At 33.9% G+C, this 16,033-nt stretch overlaps 1 protein-coding gene across 1 annotated transcript; it reads right to left on the reverse strand.

Moving 5' to 3' along the window:
• Positions 1–13,291: 13,291 nt before the first annotated feature.
• On the reverse strand, positions 13,292–15,544 carry LOC138332779 (carnosine synthase 1-like). The gene is made up of 2 exons (XM_069280744.1): positions 15,264–15,544; positions 13,292–14,790 (listed from the first exon to the last, which is right to left on the reverse strand). Exons 1-2 carry the CDS (start codon positions 15,396–15,398, stop codon positions 13,582–13,584), a joined length of 1,344 nt encoding a protein of 447 aa, XP_069136845.1. The 5' UTR covers positions 15,399–15,544; the 3' UTR covers positions 13,292–13,581.
• Between the last annotated feature and the right edge of the window lie 489 nt (positions 15,545–16,033).

A 16,033-nucleotide genomic window follows, 5' to 3' on the forward strand; every position in this document is an offset into this window, starting at 1 on the left:
AGGGTCATTTATTTGAACAAACTTAAAGCCCTTCATCCTTGATCCTAGCATATCATATACATATAGTTATCAGATGACATCATCAGTATATATGGACAGTATCTATGATGTAATAAATACTCAATGACATCACTAATATTAGCATTAATCCTACTGATACTGTTGTTCTGCCAAATATAAACTGATTCTGATATATTAATAATGACATGATATCAAGTGGAAGTATCAAACATATGACATCACAAGTTTTGAATTCTTACCCTGGAAATATGCATTTTCATGCATAACATTTAAAAGTCTCCGTTACCAACATTTCATCAAAAGGAATCTGTTGTATAAATAAGAAATTGATAATAATAGATAATTTGGTCTGACCGGACACTCAATCTCTTAAAAATACATAAGTTGTTCAAAGAACAAGAAAAATCAAATAGTGTTTTACATAAAAATCACAAAACAACTTAATTGCTATAAGTTTATATGTATATCAGGCAATTGATTAATTAATCAAGTTGAAATAACAAAAAAATTATGCTATATAGATTGTATGACAGCAGACACCCAATAAGTTATTATCGCATGAGTAAGTTTTTCGAATAAAACAAGAAATTGAAGTTCACTTGAAATATTGAACATTTACCTTGCATACTTACCATGAAAGTGAGCAATTAAGCCAACTACCTCCTCTTATCCATTTCACATCCTTCCAAAATTTGTTTTCTATCTCTTGTTAGAATTGTGTTTACAGTACTGGTCTTTGATGTCTTGTGTAATGTTACAGCATTGTAAGTCTATTTTTATTTAGTTCAGTAAAACTGCAGTAAAACATTAAAATGGCGTTATGATGAAATCATGTCATTAAGGTAGGTCCATACTTTTAAAAACCGCGCCAATTTATATGACGCTAAACCGGTAGCTGTCGAGGTTGTTTTAATTCCAGAATGGTTTCCGATACGTTACGACCAAGGACGTATATGAATCTTATAAATCCTTGGTTACGACATTCCACTTGGATATTTTTTCAATAGGTGAAAATTGTCAACATAAAATCATTAGATACATCAAATAAAAGCAACGAAGTAAATATATGATGCTATCTCTGAGGTTTTTGCGTCTCTGTCGTAAATGGGAATGGATTTTCAAACACTGGAAGTAAGTTCAGTCGCAATAAATAATAAGAGGGGACCCGTCCCGACTGAAATTCCGGAATTCTAAAAAAACCCGACTACTTTTTGGAGAAAATCATAAAAATAAAGAAACATAAAACAGATATGATATGACAAAAACATATGAACTGATGTAGAATGCTTTTTTGTGGCATGAGTTTAAAAAAAAGAGAGAAATATGACCCATCTTAGCCCTGGATGAAATCGGGGTAGGGTTGTGAGTAACAAACTTTAAGCTTATACAATTGTGAAAATTTAATCGAGGACTCAATTTTTTTTATATGATATTTGAAAACTATATTACCTTAGGCATATCATATACAAATGTTGTGAAATTGACATAGGTTTTCATTTCCTTTTTTGCCTATTCATTGATTTTTTTAGTGGCAAAAATATGGCAAAACATGATAATTACGTATAGAAACGGTCCTCGAAAATAAATTTCAAGCTCAAATATCTCGAAAAGTAATTTGAGAACACCCATTTTTCTATACAGATTTGAAATTTGCAGGAAAAATGCAAGAAAATAAGACCAGTTGAAAAAAAATGACACGGGGTTTTTCCATAAGTATGGAGCTACCTTAATATCAAACTTACAGTATTCAAAGAGTTGCATCTGCAATGTATGTTTGTATAGCGGTGATCTACTTGTGGCTTTATATATAGAGAGAGATATCAATGTAAATAATTTACATTTCAACATTTGGTCTTAGGCTATAGCTATACATGGCTTACTATGTAAGTTTGTACAATAATTCTATGAAATGCTAGTTCAGGTTCTAGAATCAGAAACATATAACATTTTTGATATCTTATATTGATGATTTTTTTTTCAAAGTACCTATTGTTCATTTTTTTATAAATGAAAAAGATTTAAAAAATATGTTTATTGAAGAAATTCTCTCAAAGAAAAGGAAATCAAATTCTTCAGTAGCCGTGTTTATTCTTTATAGACATTTCACATAATGGAAGTGGTGTTTTTTTTAGTGCATATCCAACATAATTATGTTCTTAAATGTTGATCATATACATTGTCAAACAAGATCTGCCAGATTTTTTTCAGGTTTGTCTTCTTTAGTAGTCACTTATATTTAGTGTACGGCTATCCGTCGCATGGACGTGTCTCTTTGCATTTGATCTACTATACTAGAAGGTAGCATTTTAATCATACAATGATATGATAATTAAGCAACATATTAGGAGAAACATATTCATACGGCATCTGTCTCAGAGTCAGTACAATAGACTGTCAGTTGTTACGAGTTGGTTTTAGTCCATGCAGTATAACCTACTGTAGCCTAACGCTAGATTCAGTCGCTGTCATGATCAGACTTGGTTCTGCAGTAGGCAGAGTACGAAAAACAATCATAATAAACAACAGCAACCTCAAATATCAGATAGCGAATTATATCAACATCCGCCGATAGTGATAGGCCTAGCTTAAACAAGTAAAATACATAACTAGGCCAACATACCTGATATTGCCGATTGTAACTTGAAAAGCGAGGCGGCTTTCAACATCAATCTGAACCGGTTCAAACCGGATACACAAGTGACACAACGTTACCATGCACATTCCTTCTACTAGGTATATAGTCGTATAGCAATCCTTTGTGCGGTTGAACGCCCCAAACAGCACCCATTTCCACAACACACGCAATCCCAAACAAGTATTTGGATATCATTGCAAGACTTATAAAACGTTTTTTTTTATAAATTCAAGTAGTTATATAATAAAATAAACAGTATTTTCATAAATACGACTAATTTATGGATGGTCCACTCTTCGATCCAATCGGTCAGAATAGCTTTGAATGAAGGCGGCCCACAAGTCCTGATATTTCGTCTGCCATGTAAATTTACTGGGAACCTGCGAAATACCTACAATTTCCAAGACCGTCTTGTGGTCGTTCTTCATAATATTTTCAAAGACCAAAGATACCGTTTTGCTCAGAATTATTAAAATTTTTATTGTGTGGAATCTCAGTTTGTCAACTTTTAGCGTTTGTTCGCTAGGTCGAATTAAACAATGAAAATGTTGATTTTTGCATGTTTAACCAAAAAATTCTCCCTCGAATGACTTTTCGTAATTATGAAAATCATGTCAAATGATAGATCACGCCAAGATTTATCAGCATACAAAATTTCAACAAATTCGTACCTACCGTTTCCTTAGGTTAAATTAGCCGTGTAAACATTTCGTTCAAGAATGATTACTCCGTTTTCGCTCTTTCTCTTCATTTAATATTTATCCCTATCACAAAAATTTGGCTGAATATCAAAATGTGTCTACGTCCATAAATTATAAATTGAAATTGAACTTTTCTTTTATTCCGTTATCTTATTGAAAATTATGTAATTCCCATCAAGCTCCATGGTGGAAAATGAAAAACTGACCTATTCAAATATTTGATCAAAAAGGAACTTCAATCTCACTTTATAAAGAACGCTCCATTATGGTGGTAATACCCCCGAAGGATTTTGCAATCTGATTAGTCACAGAATAGATATTCACATTTATGATATTTCAACGTAGGGACTAAGCCAATTTGAAAAATTTAGTCAATTGGCACTAAATGAGGATTTGATCGACCTCACGTCTTTTATATTTGAGGATATCTTGATACAGTTGTCTCTTTTAGGTGGGAATAGCATACATAGAAAATTAATTAATAACTATCTAAACACTTGAGACGGTAATAACTGAATAATTCTTGAATAAAAAGAGACATATTATTCAATTTGGACTTCAAAACAGCCTTGAAAACGGCCAGTATACCAACTTTGATCAACCATGTTATCTCAGCTTGTGAAAGTAAAATGCTTTACTTTCAAAGCCTTTTATTTACAAATTTCATTTCAAAAGATTCCATCCAAATGAGTATCAATTGTATTGTTGATATCAATTTCTTATCTTAGCAATCAAACAAGGACATAATTATGCAATGTGCATGTTGTCATACTTTTCCCTGTGTTGATTTCAACTAATGTTTTAGGTAATCTGTGCTGTCCTTAAAATGTTCTTGCCATACAGTAATTTTATCTCATTATCTCATGATAACCATTTAAGTTTACATTTGGCTTCAAAGTTTAAATTGGATTTCAAATTCAAGCAAATATCCATATTTTTCTAATTTTTAAAGGATCAAGAAAAACACTTTCCAAATTTTTATTTGTGGCGACTTTTTTTCTTGTATAAAACAAAGTCAGATCTGTATGAAAACAATAATGTTGCAATTATTTTGGGGTAACACCCTATCTTTACTGGACTATACAAGGAAATCTCTCCAAAGAGGATTCTGCATCCACATAGTTTTAACCCTGGCTGCGCCCTTGGAAGATATGTTTCATATTATTAGTATCTGATTACCCTAATTTTGAAGATTGTTTTGCTAAAGAAGATGCTTTGAATTTTAATTCTGTCGAATATGCATCTTTAATTTATGTGAACTTCGATTAGGTTGGTCGGTATGTGTGGTATAGTTGACCTGGTTTGGTTGACATTTCAGCGACATGATGGTTGGATGATATCGACTCAACTGTATCACTATACAAAACTTGTTTAGTGCATGCATCCAACACTAATAATGGTGTCAAGATTACAAGTGTATGATTTGGTATCGGATTCAGTACAGAAATTCCCATTTACTATAAGACGATCTCGTACCAGTCTGACATTTCCCCTTGCTCGGGTTGTTGATTCATCTCCAGATAAAGTGCTCGACTTGTATGTTTAATTTCTGTAAGAAATCGTTCATTTATATAGTATGGTGTGCCACTGAGGTGAGACTGTTGGCCCAGGCTCCGGATGAAAAGTGAACCTTGTTATGATAGGCCAAGACTTAACATGCATGTGCTTACTAAACACAATGACAGTTAAATGGAGCTATTTTGACATTGTCTATGAACTTATCTAGTTTTTCATGAAGGAAACACGAACCTAAGTTTAGCATCGGTGTTCTCGATGGGGTCTTCGTGCAGGTCACTTATACAAGATTGTCTTTTTAAGTTAAGTTGCATTTGTTTATATTAAGTTCCTGAAGGATCCTCTCTGCTGAAAATTAAACTTTTTCTATGGTTAGTTTTTTTTCTAAAATAAAATTTTGGAAGTTAATACACCAAAGTTGTAAAATGGAATAAACATAATGTGGTGGTAAGCCTGATTTTGAGCTATCTGTTTGACGCAAATTATGATTTTACAGGGACTTCACTGTTTTGACATTACAAACGAAAAACTATTCAAAGCCATATTTGGTTGTCTGATAAGCGTGAATATTTACATAATTGACAAAACCAGTGCTGCTTTAAGAAAAAGATAATAATAATCCATCAAACCATTTTTTGCTCAGAATAGCAATATATGGTACCCCTATCCCCTAAATTAGGAAGATGAAAAATAACATTTCCTTAAGCATGATTAAACATTATCGAGTATAACTTATAATATTATGTTTAATATTAACTCATCTACAACTGGCCAAGTTGATTTGTGGCTTTTCTCACTTAGGTCTCGGACGAAATTGGAGCCTTCCTTAGTGAAGTCTTTGTGGGCCACACGATCTCGTACAAGACTACGATCTTTCGCCAAAAACTCTAGCTCGTTGTGCAGTAAGAGTCTCATTTAAGAAGATACGAGGATTGTCAGTATTATGGTGCAAGATTTCAGCTGGAATAGCACGTCATAGACTTGGGCTCTAGTCCTATACGAGTTGAATCTAATAATGATGTCTCTAGGACGATAGAAGGATGACCGGAAGCTATCGACACGGTGGGACCATGAGATGTCATGGTAGGAGAGAGAGATGCTCAATATATCTTTGAATAATGTTATAAGTATATCATCTGTATTTTCATCTCTTTGTTCCGGATTGCCTGCAACGTTAAGACAAGTGCGCCTACTGTATTGGTTCAAGTCGTCAATAAGACGGTTAGTAGAGATAGCTGTCCAAGGATCGGTTTTATTCCTTCCTTCACAGTATTTGGAATATCTAGTTAGCGCGGATGCCTTTTGCAGAATAAGGAATTGTTAAGCAGTTTCTATGAGTTTATACATAATTTCACTATTGTTAATAGAAGATACCGTGTCAATGATTTCACTAACCTGCTCATCATCCTAGCGTTGCCGTTTAGCTTGTTGATTTCCATACTTGTCCCGACGAGAATGACTTGAGATTGCTTTAACATGTTGACAGAATTTAACAGAATTAGACACAGACAAATATACACGGTGACGCAAGGTGAGTCCAAGGTTAGTCCAAGGTGAGACACAAGCCAAGAGTGAGTGGTTCTCACAGCAAAAGTTATTTTAATATTTCAAGATTTTAATTGTTTCACTCAGACACATTGAAATGTGTTACATGATGACACAATAACATACACAATATATAGACATATACATGACGAGATGGGTACACAATCTACATGTACAAGATAAAGAAAGTTATAATTGTATAGTGTTTAATTTAAAGTAATATCATTACCTTTATTCGAAAAATAACAAATTTGTTTATAAGTTGGATACTGCAAATGTTCAATAGACGCTCTTATTTTTTAAGTAGGACATTTGGTGTAGTACTGAGCAATTTCTTTTCCTTACAGCTTTAATTACCCTGATTTCACATCTGAAAAAAAAATGAAATTAATTTCCGATATTAACATGATATAAATTATATGATCTATTCTCTTTTGGGATACCAATCCATCACCCAGTTTCAATAGGGAACTTTATATTAGAAGTACGGAATTTGGTAACATTAATTCTGTTTTGTTCCGATAACTTTGTTTAATAACTTCCGAAAATAAATTCTTTTTTAAATTTTGAATAAAACCGACCTTTGGACAAGGATTCTTTGTCTTCGACCCAATATTGTATAAAAGCTTCACGTAGACGATGTGCAACTTCGTGCATATAAAAGTTTGCATTCATAGGTAATTCACTGTCAAATATTTATATGACCACTGTGCAGTACCTATATGTTGCTACTTAGCCCAAGGTATGATATTTTCCAGTACTTACATTGGCAGGTAGGCTCTGGCGTACTAATACAACAATCAGAGTTCAAAAGGTCAAGAAATGACTGGGTTTTACGTCAGTATGATAATTCACTGAAGAACATAACTTATTCTGAAAATTGATCAATATCTATTATTATGAAAATATTTGAAATGGATTGAAATGTCTAGCATATCTATCAACACCCAATGTATGTTACACACCAATGCATTTCAAAAATATGACAACCAATGCTTAAATATATATAATGTGAATCCAGTATCATTAAAGATATGTTTAACATAAACTAACCATTTAAACCGTATTTGTCCATTGCGACTAAACTCGCAATTAGTCTATAAAAGATATTGCTTAATTTATTTTCATTTGACAAAAAAAAGTTGTTCCACAAATTTCACATTCCCAGCTTAACCTTTATCTAACGGATATCTTCCCAATTCACCATAGATCATATACCCAGGCGTACTAGCCCTAACATTAAGAATTCTTTTGCAAAAGGAGGAGTGTCAATTTTGGGCCCTCTGCTGGCCATTACCGATAAGCATTATTTTTTGTTTACAGATACCCAGGAGTTATGACATCATGATATGACATGTATATAAAGTCAGGTCGGAGTCCCTTGTGAGTTATGGGGGGTTAAACAGAAGGGGCAATTTTCTGTTTTATCCAGTTTTGTTTTAACGAAATGATATTTTTGAATGATTTTTTTATGAATTATAATCCATTTACTTTAATAAAACATTTTGGAAAGTATAATATAGTGTCAAAAATAGGTCACAGTGACCTAATTTTGTTAAATGTCAATTATTCAAGAATATGATACATCTCATATTTTTGTCTTTATCACCATTGTCACAGCCATGTAGTAGATTTTTTATGTTAAAATGCGAGTGGGGAATATTAGAGTTATTTACTTTGGTTCTGAGTGATGATCTTTGCTCATTAAATAATGTTTTTAATCACCAAGACCACAAGAACAAATTGGAGAATCTTTCAAATGATGGCGAAATGAGTCAGAATTTAGATTGCTGGAGGAATTTCTGAGCTGGCACAGAGTAATATTCATGATTCGAAAACCTTTGCTTATAAAGGTATTTGTTATATTAGGTTCCATTTTATTAATGTTAAAAATGAGTGTTTTAAATTTTGCAACAGTCTTAACATTCGATAAGTCAATGTTTAAAGCGAAAGAAATTAATTCCCTAAAGGTACTGTTTTTCTAAACCATCGATGATGTGAAAACCATTCACTCCTGGCTTGTGTCTCACCTTGGACTCACCTTGGATTCACCTTGTTTCACCGTGTATTTTACCGTACTGTATACAGGGTATCCCAAAAAACATGTCCCGAGTTTGACGCTTTATACAAAATATTTTGATAGACGGAGGAATTTGATCTATTTACCATGAGAAAGGTAGTGATCTGCTCTGTACAACGATATATAACAACCCGGACAAATACCTTTTTGTTAATACCTATATTGAAAATTGAGCGAAAGTCATATTTTGCTAATTTTGCGATTTGTTCAGAAAATCAATAACTTTCATTTTAAGATTGGGCGCAAGGTGTCCGCCCTTCTTTTCGATGATATGATGAATTCTGTCTTTAAAATTCCTCACCACCTCACAATTCTGTTATTCTACTTCCTGGAATGGACTGCATACAAGGGTATGCAGGGGATTTTCCAACCGCATTGTAGAGTTCAATATATTCAGCCTGAATCTTCATGGTGCTAGAAAGTCACCAAAATGTGACATCATCGATGATGTCATCATTTCTATTATGACGTAATCACACAAAATTATGATGTAATATGTACATTTGTACCCAATTAAGTTAAATTTGGATACTCCAGCTTTCCAAATCATTTTGAATTTCCATAAAAAGTTCAGTATTGTGAAAGTTATTACCTATCAAAGTTGGGACATGTTATAACTAACCTGTAAAATCTACTCTTGTGTAGTCCGTGTCTAATTCGTGTCTAATTCCTTACCTTATTTAACAAAACCAATCGGTGTCATGAATTTAAACGAAATAACAAAAATACAATTGTAATCTCACAAATTAGATATTGAAATGGGAAGGTATAACAATTTAGAAAGACATAAAAGAACATGCAAGTAATGAAACAGTGAGGACTTTGAAAATGATTTTCATTTTATTTTAAAATATGAATGCTATTTAACTGTAAGAAAGCGTTTTATTAAAAATTATCATTTCATTAGACCGAGTATGTACAAATAAATTCAACTTTTAGAAACAGAGAACAAAAAAGTTATCAAATTTAGCAAAATATATTGAATTATGTAATAAAATAAGAAATAACATGTATAACAATATAGTATGATAAAGTAGAAGTTCTAGCATTAAAATCAACTACAACGAAAATATTTTGCTTTTTCATTACAAAAAATATAAGCTCATCCTCGATTTCTTGAAATGCATCTCCGGATGAGTACTTACTATATTCGGGTGGAACCCAAACACAAACAGTTGAAATAGTATTTTGATTTTGTCCCGTCACAAAATTTATGTTTTAATTTGTTCTATGACTGTGAATTTTGCCATTTTCTGATTGGTCTATATCGCTCGGACAGGTTTTGACAAAATGCAATGTCAACCTGAGACCGATGAACAACTGTTCAGAGTTTGACATTGCAAATCCGGTAACCTGGCTATTAATCCCTGTCTCAAATTTTTGTCCAATCAAAATAGAGCATTGCCAATCATCGGGCAATAGCCAAATCCAACATGGCAGACAACAGTGAGGTAGGATTAAGAAATATGTTTTTACACATTTTAAATGTAACTTTATGTTCGAAAGTGATATTGTGAATAAGTACAATCTGATTAAAATACAGATCCCCATTATACACTACGTTATAACGTAGTGTATAATGGGGATCTGTATTTTAATCAGATTGGAATAAGTACAGCAGAAGTACTAAAAGTACCTACTGAGGTTATGTGGATAAAGATTTTCTTTATTTTTTTTTATTAGTCATTGTGTTGTTCTTGCTTCAAAACCTTTCATTGTCTCGTTTCATATAACAAAACAATTATTGACTTTTTGTAGGTTAATACGAGAAATTGTTAAACATTTGAAAGGTGATATTTTTCTACGATAAGACAGTGGCTTTCCACAAAAACCAAGAGAATATTTATATCAGGAGACCGCATTGTTGCTTCTAGTTACAACTTGTTCATGCCGTCATTTATAACTCAAATAAATTACATTATTCATTTTCAAACAAACATATTAATTGGAAAATGGTCACTACACAAAGGAGATACATATTAATTGGAAAATGGTCACTACACAAAGGAGATAATATTTCTAAACTCTGAATAATGTTAGGATTGTTTACAAAAATATATCAATGCAGGAGGCAGAAGTAAGATTTACACTGGTCGCAGAATTTATTAGACTGTGGCGCTGATATTTGGTAAGAATTCGAGTAAGATGGGAGGTAGGAAAAGGGACAGCATGTCTTGGTCAATATCACCAGTAATTATCAAGTTAGTTTTCATTAGGCAATGTATTTATTAAGTTATCAAATTGGTTCCAGTAATCAGCAGGCGAGTTGGCGGTCTATGAATACAACATAGGAAATTTTTTTACAGTTGAATCTGTATTAACGACCATCTGTATTAAGCGACCCTCTGCTCTAAACGACCACTTCAATTCCCCCCAAGCATTTTCACTATATATTTTAATTCTATTTTACGACCATCTCTCTAACGCGACCAGCGATCACAAAATTTCCTTCCCGTGGTCGCAAAAATTCTCTATAGAGCGACCGGTTTTTGACACGGCTTGGACAAAGCAATTATGTCTATAGCTTGTTCAAGAAGTGTGAAACCTGAAGCCCTGTATAAGTAATGTCACACTGAGGTAATTGTATCTGACTGGTCTTTTCATACATTTATTACCGTCAGACCCGGGGCCCTTAGACGGAATGGGTTCAATGGCCGTCTCCATCCATTTGAAAGGATATTACGATTAAATAATAAAGTGTTTGATACAACATGATAAACAATATTCAAAACAAGCACTAGTAGTGACTGACAATACTTTACTTACATGAATGAAATATGAAAGGAGTCGAACAGACAACACATATTAAAAATGATATTCCCGCAGCATTCCAGAACATTGTTACGGAGTAACAGCTTCACCATCAGAACAGTAAAGATGTGGAACAGTTTACCAGAAGATGTTGTTTCAGCACCAAACATTAACTGCTTCAAAAATAGACTTGATACTAATTGGAAAAACGAAGACGTAATTTTCAACTACAGGGCTACCATAACCGGAAAATGAACAGTATATGTTAAAACATGACATTTTCGAGTCCGGTGAAGAGGAACAATAGTTCCTGTACTGGAAATTATCTATATCTATCTATATCTACATGCAGCGTTTGTTTAGGCTGCCATCTTGGATGGGTCATAGTAATAAACGGAACCGGAAATTGGTATGAAAATTCCGGATTTTATAATAAAAAAAACTAAGTATCATAAAGTACAAATTCCCATTTATTGTGTAGCATGATATGATTGTTTTTGATACAAGGAATAATTAGGTAAACAAAAATAGTATAAAATAATTAAGATAAATAGAGAATAAATATTTACAAATAATCAACTAATGCAATACCTATGACCTTATTACCACACAAAATATGTATTTTGCTATAAACTCACTAAGAACTACATGTACATTATTATATGAATAAATTACTGAAATGATTTTTTTTAGATTTTTTAATTTGTTTTATTTATTTATTTTATTTCAAAATATTTGATAAATTTTTATAATACACTGAATTATATTTTAATCATGAACAGTGAATGACATTATTAATATTTTAAAAACTTCAAACTACATTGTGCAGGGGGCGTAGGAAACGGGGGGGGGGGGCCCCCCCCCCCCCCCCCCCCCCCCCCCTGACCCCTTATCAACTAAAATCTCGTAAATGCATCGTAAAACTCATCTCTGCGATTCTAAATCGTACAATTTTTTTTCCGGGGGAGACCCCCGGACTACCCAAACACCAAAATCATCAAAATACATCATAAAACCCATCTCAGCCATGACGTCATGTGTTAGCGAGCGTAACGTCATACGTTTCGGAGAAAACGACGTGAATTGCGCTCACAAAAAAATGACGTAACAATCGATACCTACCCGCAAGGGAGCTAACTCTGTAATATACAAAGACGGAATAGTTGTTCAAGGATCGGCTTTGTTGCTTCGTTCATAGTATTTGGGATATGTACATGTGTATGTAGCTTAGCATGGATGCTTTTACAGAATAGGGAATTGTTGAGCAGTTTGTCTATCAGTATATCAATAATTTCACTATTGTCAATGGAAGATACCGAGTCAACGATTTCAGTATCCTGCTCATCATCCTAGCGTTGCCGCTGGTGAAGTTATCTAAAGATAAAACTCATCGAGTGTATATTTTTAGAAACTTTTCAGCAAATACTACAAGAATTTTTACACCTACACATTTTTGTATTCGCATACTACAAATTAACCGTAGCACAGGCCCTTGGGCCTTTTGAATTTTTAAAAAGTATCTTCAAAGTTATCTGTCAAAATACTACAAAATGCACCTGGGTTTTTTTAATTTGGGCAAAGTTCAATGGTAACTGTAACAGGTCCTTTCTAGTTTCCAGGAAAAAATGTACACACTGGAATGAAAGCAGTTCTTATATTTACTGAAATCTTGCTGACTATATAAAACGTTCTTAATGTATATTTAAATCACCTTTTATAAAGACCTTATACCTTTCTTGTAGTATACATTATACAGAGATTCCAAAATACCAATGTGTTTGAGAAAAAAAAATATCCATAGGCTGCAGGCATGTATACTAAACACTAATATGGATATTTCCCATTGGGTGATTGTAATTGTAGACTAACATTTCTAGGACTATCAATTATCACTGTAAATTCTAATGTCTTGTACACCAAGACAACATTTATATGATTAATAATCACACTCTAATGTTGCATCTGAAACGGAAAAGGTCTATAATCGATAAACAAAAAATGAACAAAACATGATATGATATCCCCTTATCCAGTGCTCCGACAGGCTGCATACATCAATGTCCAGAAGATACAATGTGTGCTGTCCATGATTCCCTCACAGTTCCAGCATAATTTGTAACTTAATCATTTTTATTTCTCTGTTCATTCCAGAATACTTCTTGGGAGCTATTCTTGCAGGAATATCTGACATTCAGCTGGGTGGAAGCAGTTTTGAAGCGTTTCTCGAAGTAGCGGAGAAACGTACTTTAACTCAATTATCTTCTAAGAAGTATCTCATTGCACTTTCAGAACATATCATCGTGCCTGTCATGGTATTCATATAATCATATCACTTATTCTTTGACAACAAAATCAGAAAGATACAACGGTACATCAAAGAGAGAAGTATTTATTCCTAAGTCATCACATATGTGAAGAAGTGCCGTTTTCGCGTCTTGCAAGCTCTCCTTCACAACTGAAACATTGCACACGGATTTTATCGTCGTCACACTTTCGTTGTTGTCAATGGACTTTGAGCCGTAGAATCTAATTCCTTTCGATTTGATAAGTTCTTCAATTTTGTTTCCAAATTCGGCACCGCATAGTAGATGTTTGTGGACAGGCCAGTGACACGTGATGCCTATTACATGTCCCTGTGGTTGGAGCTCCGGGACAGGTGGTCGGATCCCTACAGAAATAACTATAACATACCAAGCAAGATCGAATCCATAGCATGAGTACACATAATCTCGTACATAATGACCACCCATCCTCCCATTTATTTCCAGCAATTTTGGTCCTTTTGATGTCATCTTCATTTCTACGTTAAAAACGCCATTGCGGAGACCAACGTCGATACAACAGTCAGACGCAGCTCTCTGAAGTTGGTTGATCTTGTATGAAGGCAGGCATGACGGCATGGACATGGATGTTTCTAAGAAAGATCCTGGCCTGGTGGGACCATTATCTGAAACAACTGCGGCGATGACCTCCCCTTGATAGAGGATGACTTCGATATCGTGTTCAGTACCATCAAAATACTCCATTATCATCATTGGCTCTCCGGTTGTGAAACTACTTGTGCGCTTCATGATCAAACTCAAACATTCTTTTTCATTCCGAACCAGCTTTACTCCATCTGCATGAGCTCCATGTTCTGGCTTACAGACTGCAGGGAGCCCGACAAAACCTATAGCATATCTCAGTGTTTCTTCGCACGTGACTCTGGCAGACCTTCCGGTGTATCCGAATGTACGAGGATAGTAGGGAACACCAGCAGTTTCTTGTCGAAGGAAACTGTGGATCAAATTTTTGCCTCTAGCAATGATAGCCCCTTTTACTCCAACGCCTCCTGCCAGTTGAAGTTTGTCGCAGATATATGCAGTCAGTGGTGCACATTCATCTTTAAACGTACAACATCCATCAATATTCAGACGAAGATCTGTCAAAATCTGAACTATTTCCCTTGCGTATATGTGATCAAGCTGGGGGTTGGTAAAATCGTACTGAATGTATTTGTATACATTAACAGGTGGAGAGATTTCAGTTGAAACAAGAATAACCTGGGGACAAAAACAAGATACATTACTGAAATTCTCATGTTAATTATAAATAAATAAAGATTTTGGTTTAATCAATAGTATTCAGAAAAATGAGCATTTCAATCGGATAAATCATTTGAACTTGCAATAAGGGCCTCTTTCTAAGCCAGTATATGCCAGTATACAACATATATGACCGTAGTTCATTGATTTCCCCAATAACTCCACACTGAGTCTAAATGTTATTGAAATATGTTTAAACAGAAATCCACTGGAAGTTGAAAAGAGCGATCATTTTACTAAATTAAATATATTAACCGCTTTACTCTTCTTTTAATTATCTTAATCATTGTGTTTCATCAGCATTTCACAGTAAAAGTTATAAGCAAAGCTTAACTGTTGATAATATAGAAATTTTGATCAACTTAGTTATTATTTAAGGTAACTTGCGCCCATCTAAAACCTCGACTAAAAGCAGATATACATCGAATTACTTTAACTCCATAACTTGTAATGGAAGATCGAATACAATCTTTGGTGAGCTGATCGGCACCGATGATTAATATGGTTTTGTTTTCTAACATCTTCTTCTCCTTTTCCGTTAAACTGTGTCTCCCGATTTCTTCCATGGTCTCTATGTTAGAGATGAATCTGGTCTATCTACAATATAACAACACAGCAGCCATATCTAATTATCGCTTAATAATGTAACAACTGCAATTCATTATATTTTCAACAATCCTAGCAAGGGATATTAAAAAGGTCACAATGATCTTTAAACTATTTTATTGTAAGTCCCATGAAGTAGTGTTCTAGATCATGTCGATCCCCAGCAATTGGACGAGTAGTCGGCTAGTCATTTTGTCTTATTTCAAGCGTTAAGATTTCAAGAATATCATATAGGAGGTACGAACCATGTCCTGTTTGTAAGGAACGATCTGAAGATGTGTTTCACATTGTTGTACGATGAGTTAAATCAAATCATGAGTATCTGATTACCTTAATTTTGAAAATCGTTTTGGTAAAGAAGATGTTTTGAATTTCAATTCTGCCAAATATGCAACTTTGATTTTTGTTAACTTCGATTAGGTTGGTCAGTATGTGTGGTATAGCTGACCTGGTTTGGTTGACATTTCAGCGACATGATGGTTGGATGATGTCGACTCAACTGTATCACTATACAAAGCGTCTAAAACTAATAATGGTGTCAATATTACCAGTGTATGATTTGGTATCAGATTCAGTACAGAGATTCCCATTTACT

The sequence above is a fragment of the Argopecten irradians genome, chromosome 10 (genome assembly GCF_041381155.1).
Source record: "Argopecten irradians isolate NY chromosome 10, Ai_NY, whole genome shotgun sequence".
Classification (NCBI taxonomy): Eukaryota; Metazoa; Mollusca; class Bivalvia; order Pectinida; family Pectinidae; genus Argopecten; species Argopecten irradians.

What these genes read in the sequence shown, in the direction of transcription:
- LOC138332779 (XM_069280744.1), bottom strand. Translation starts at nt 15,398, where the DNA reads ATGGAAGAAATCGGGAGACACAGTTTAACGGAAAAGGAGAAGAAGATG. An exon ending in TTACAAGTTATGGAGTTAAA is followed by an intron (nt 14,791 to 15,263) that starts GTAATTCGATGT and finishes TTTTGTCCCCAG; the next exon opens with GTTATTCTTGTTTCAACTGA.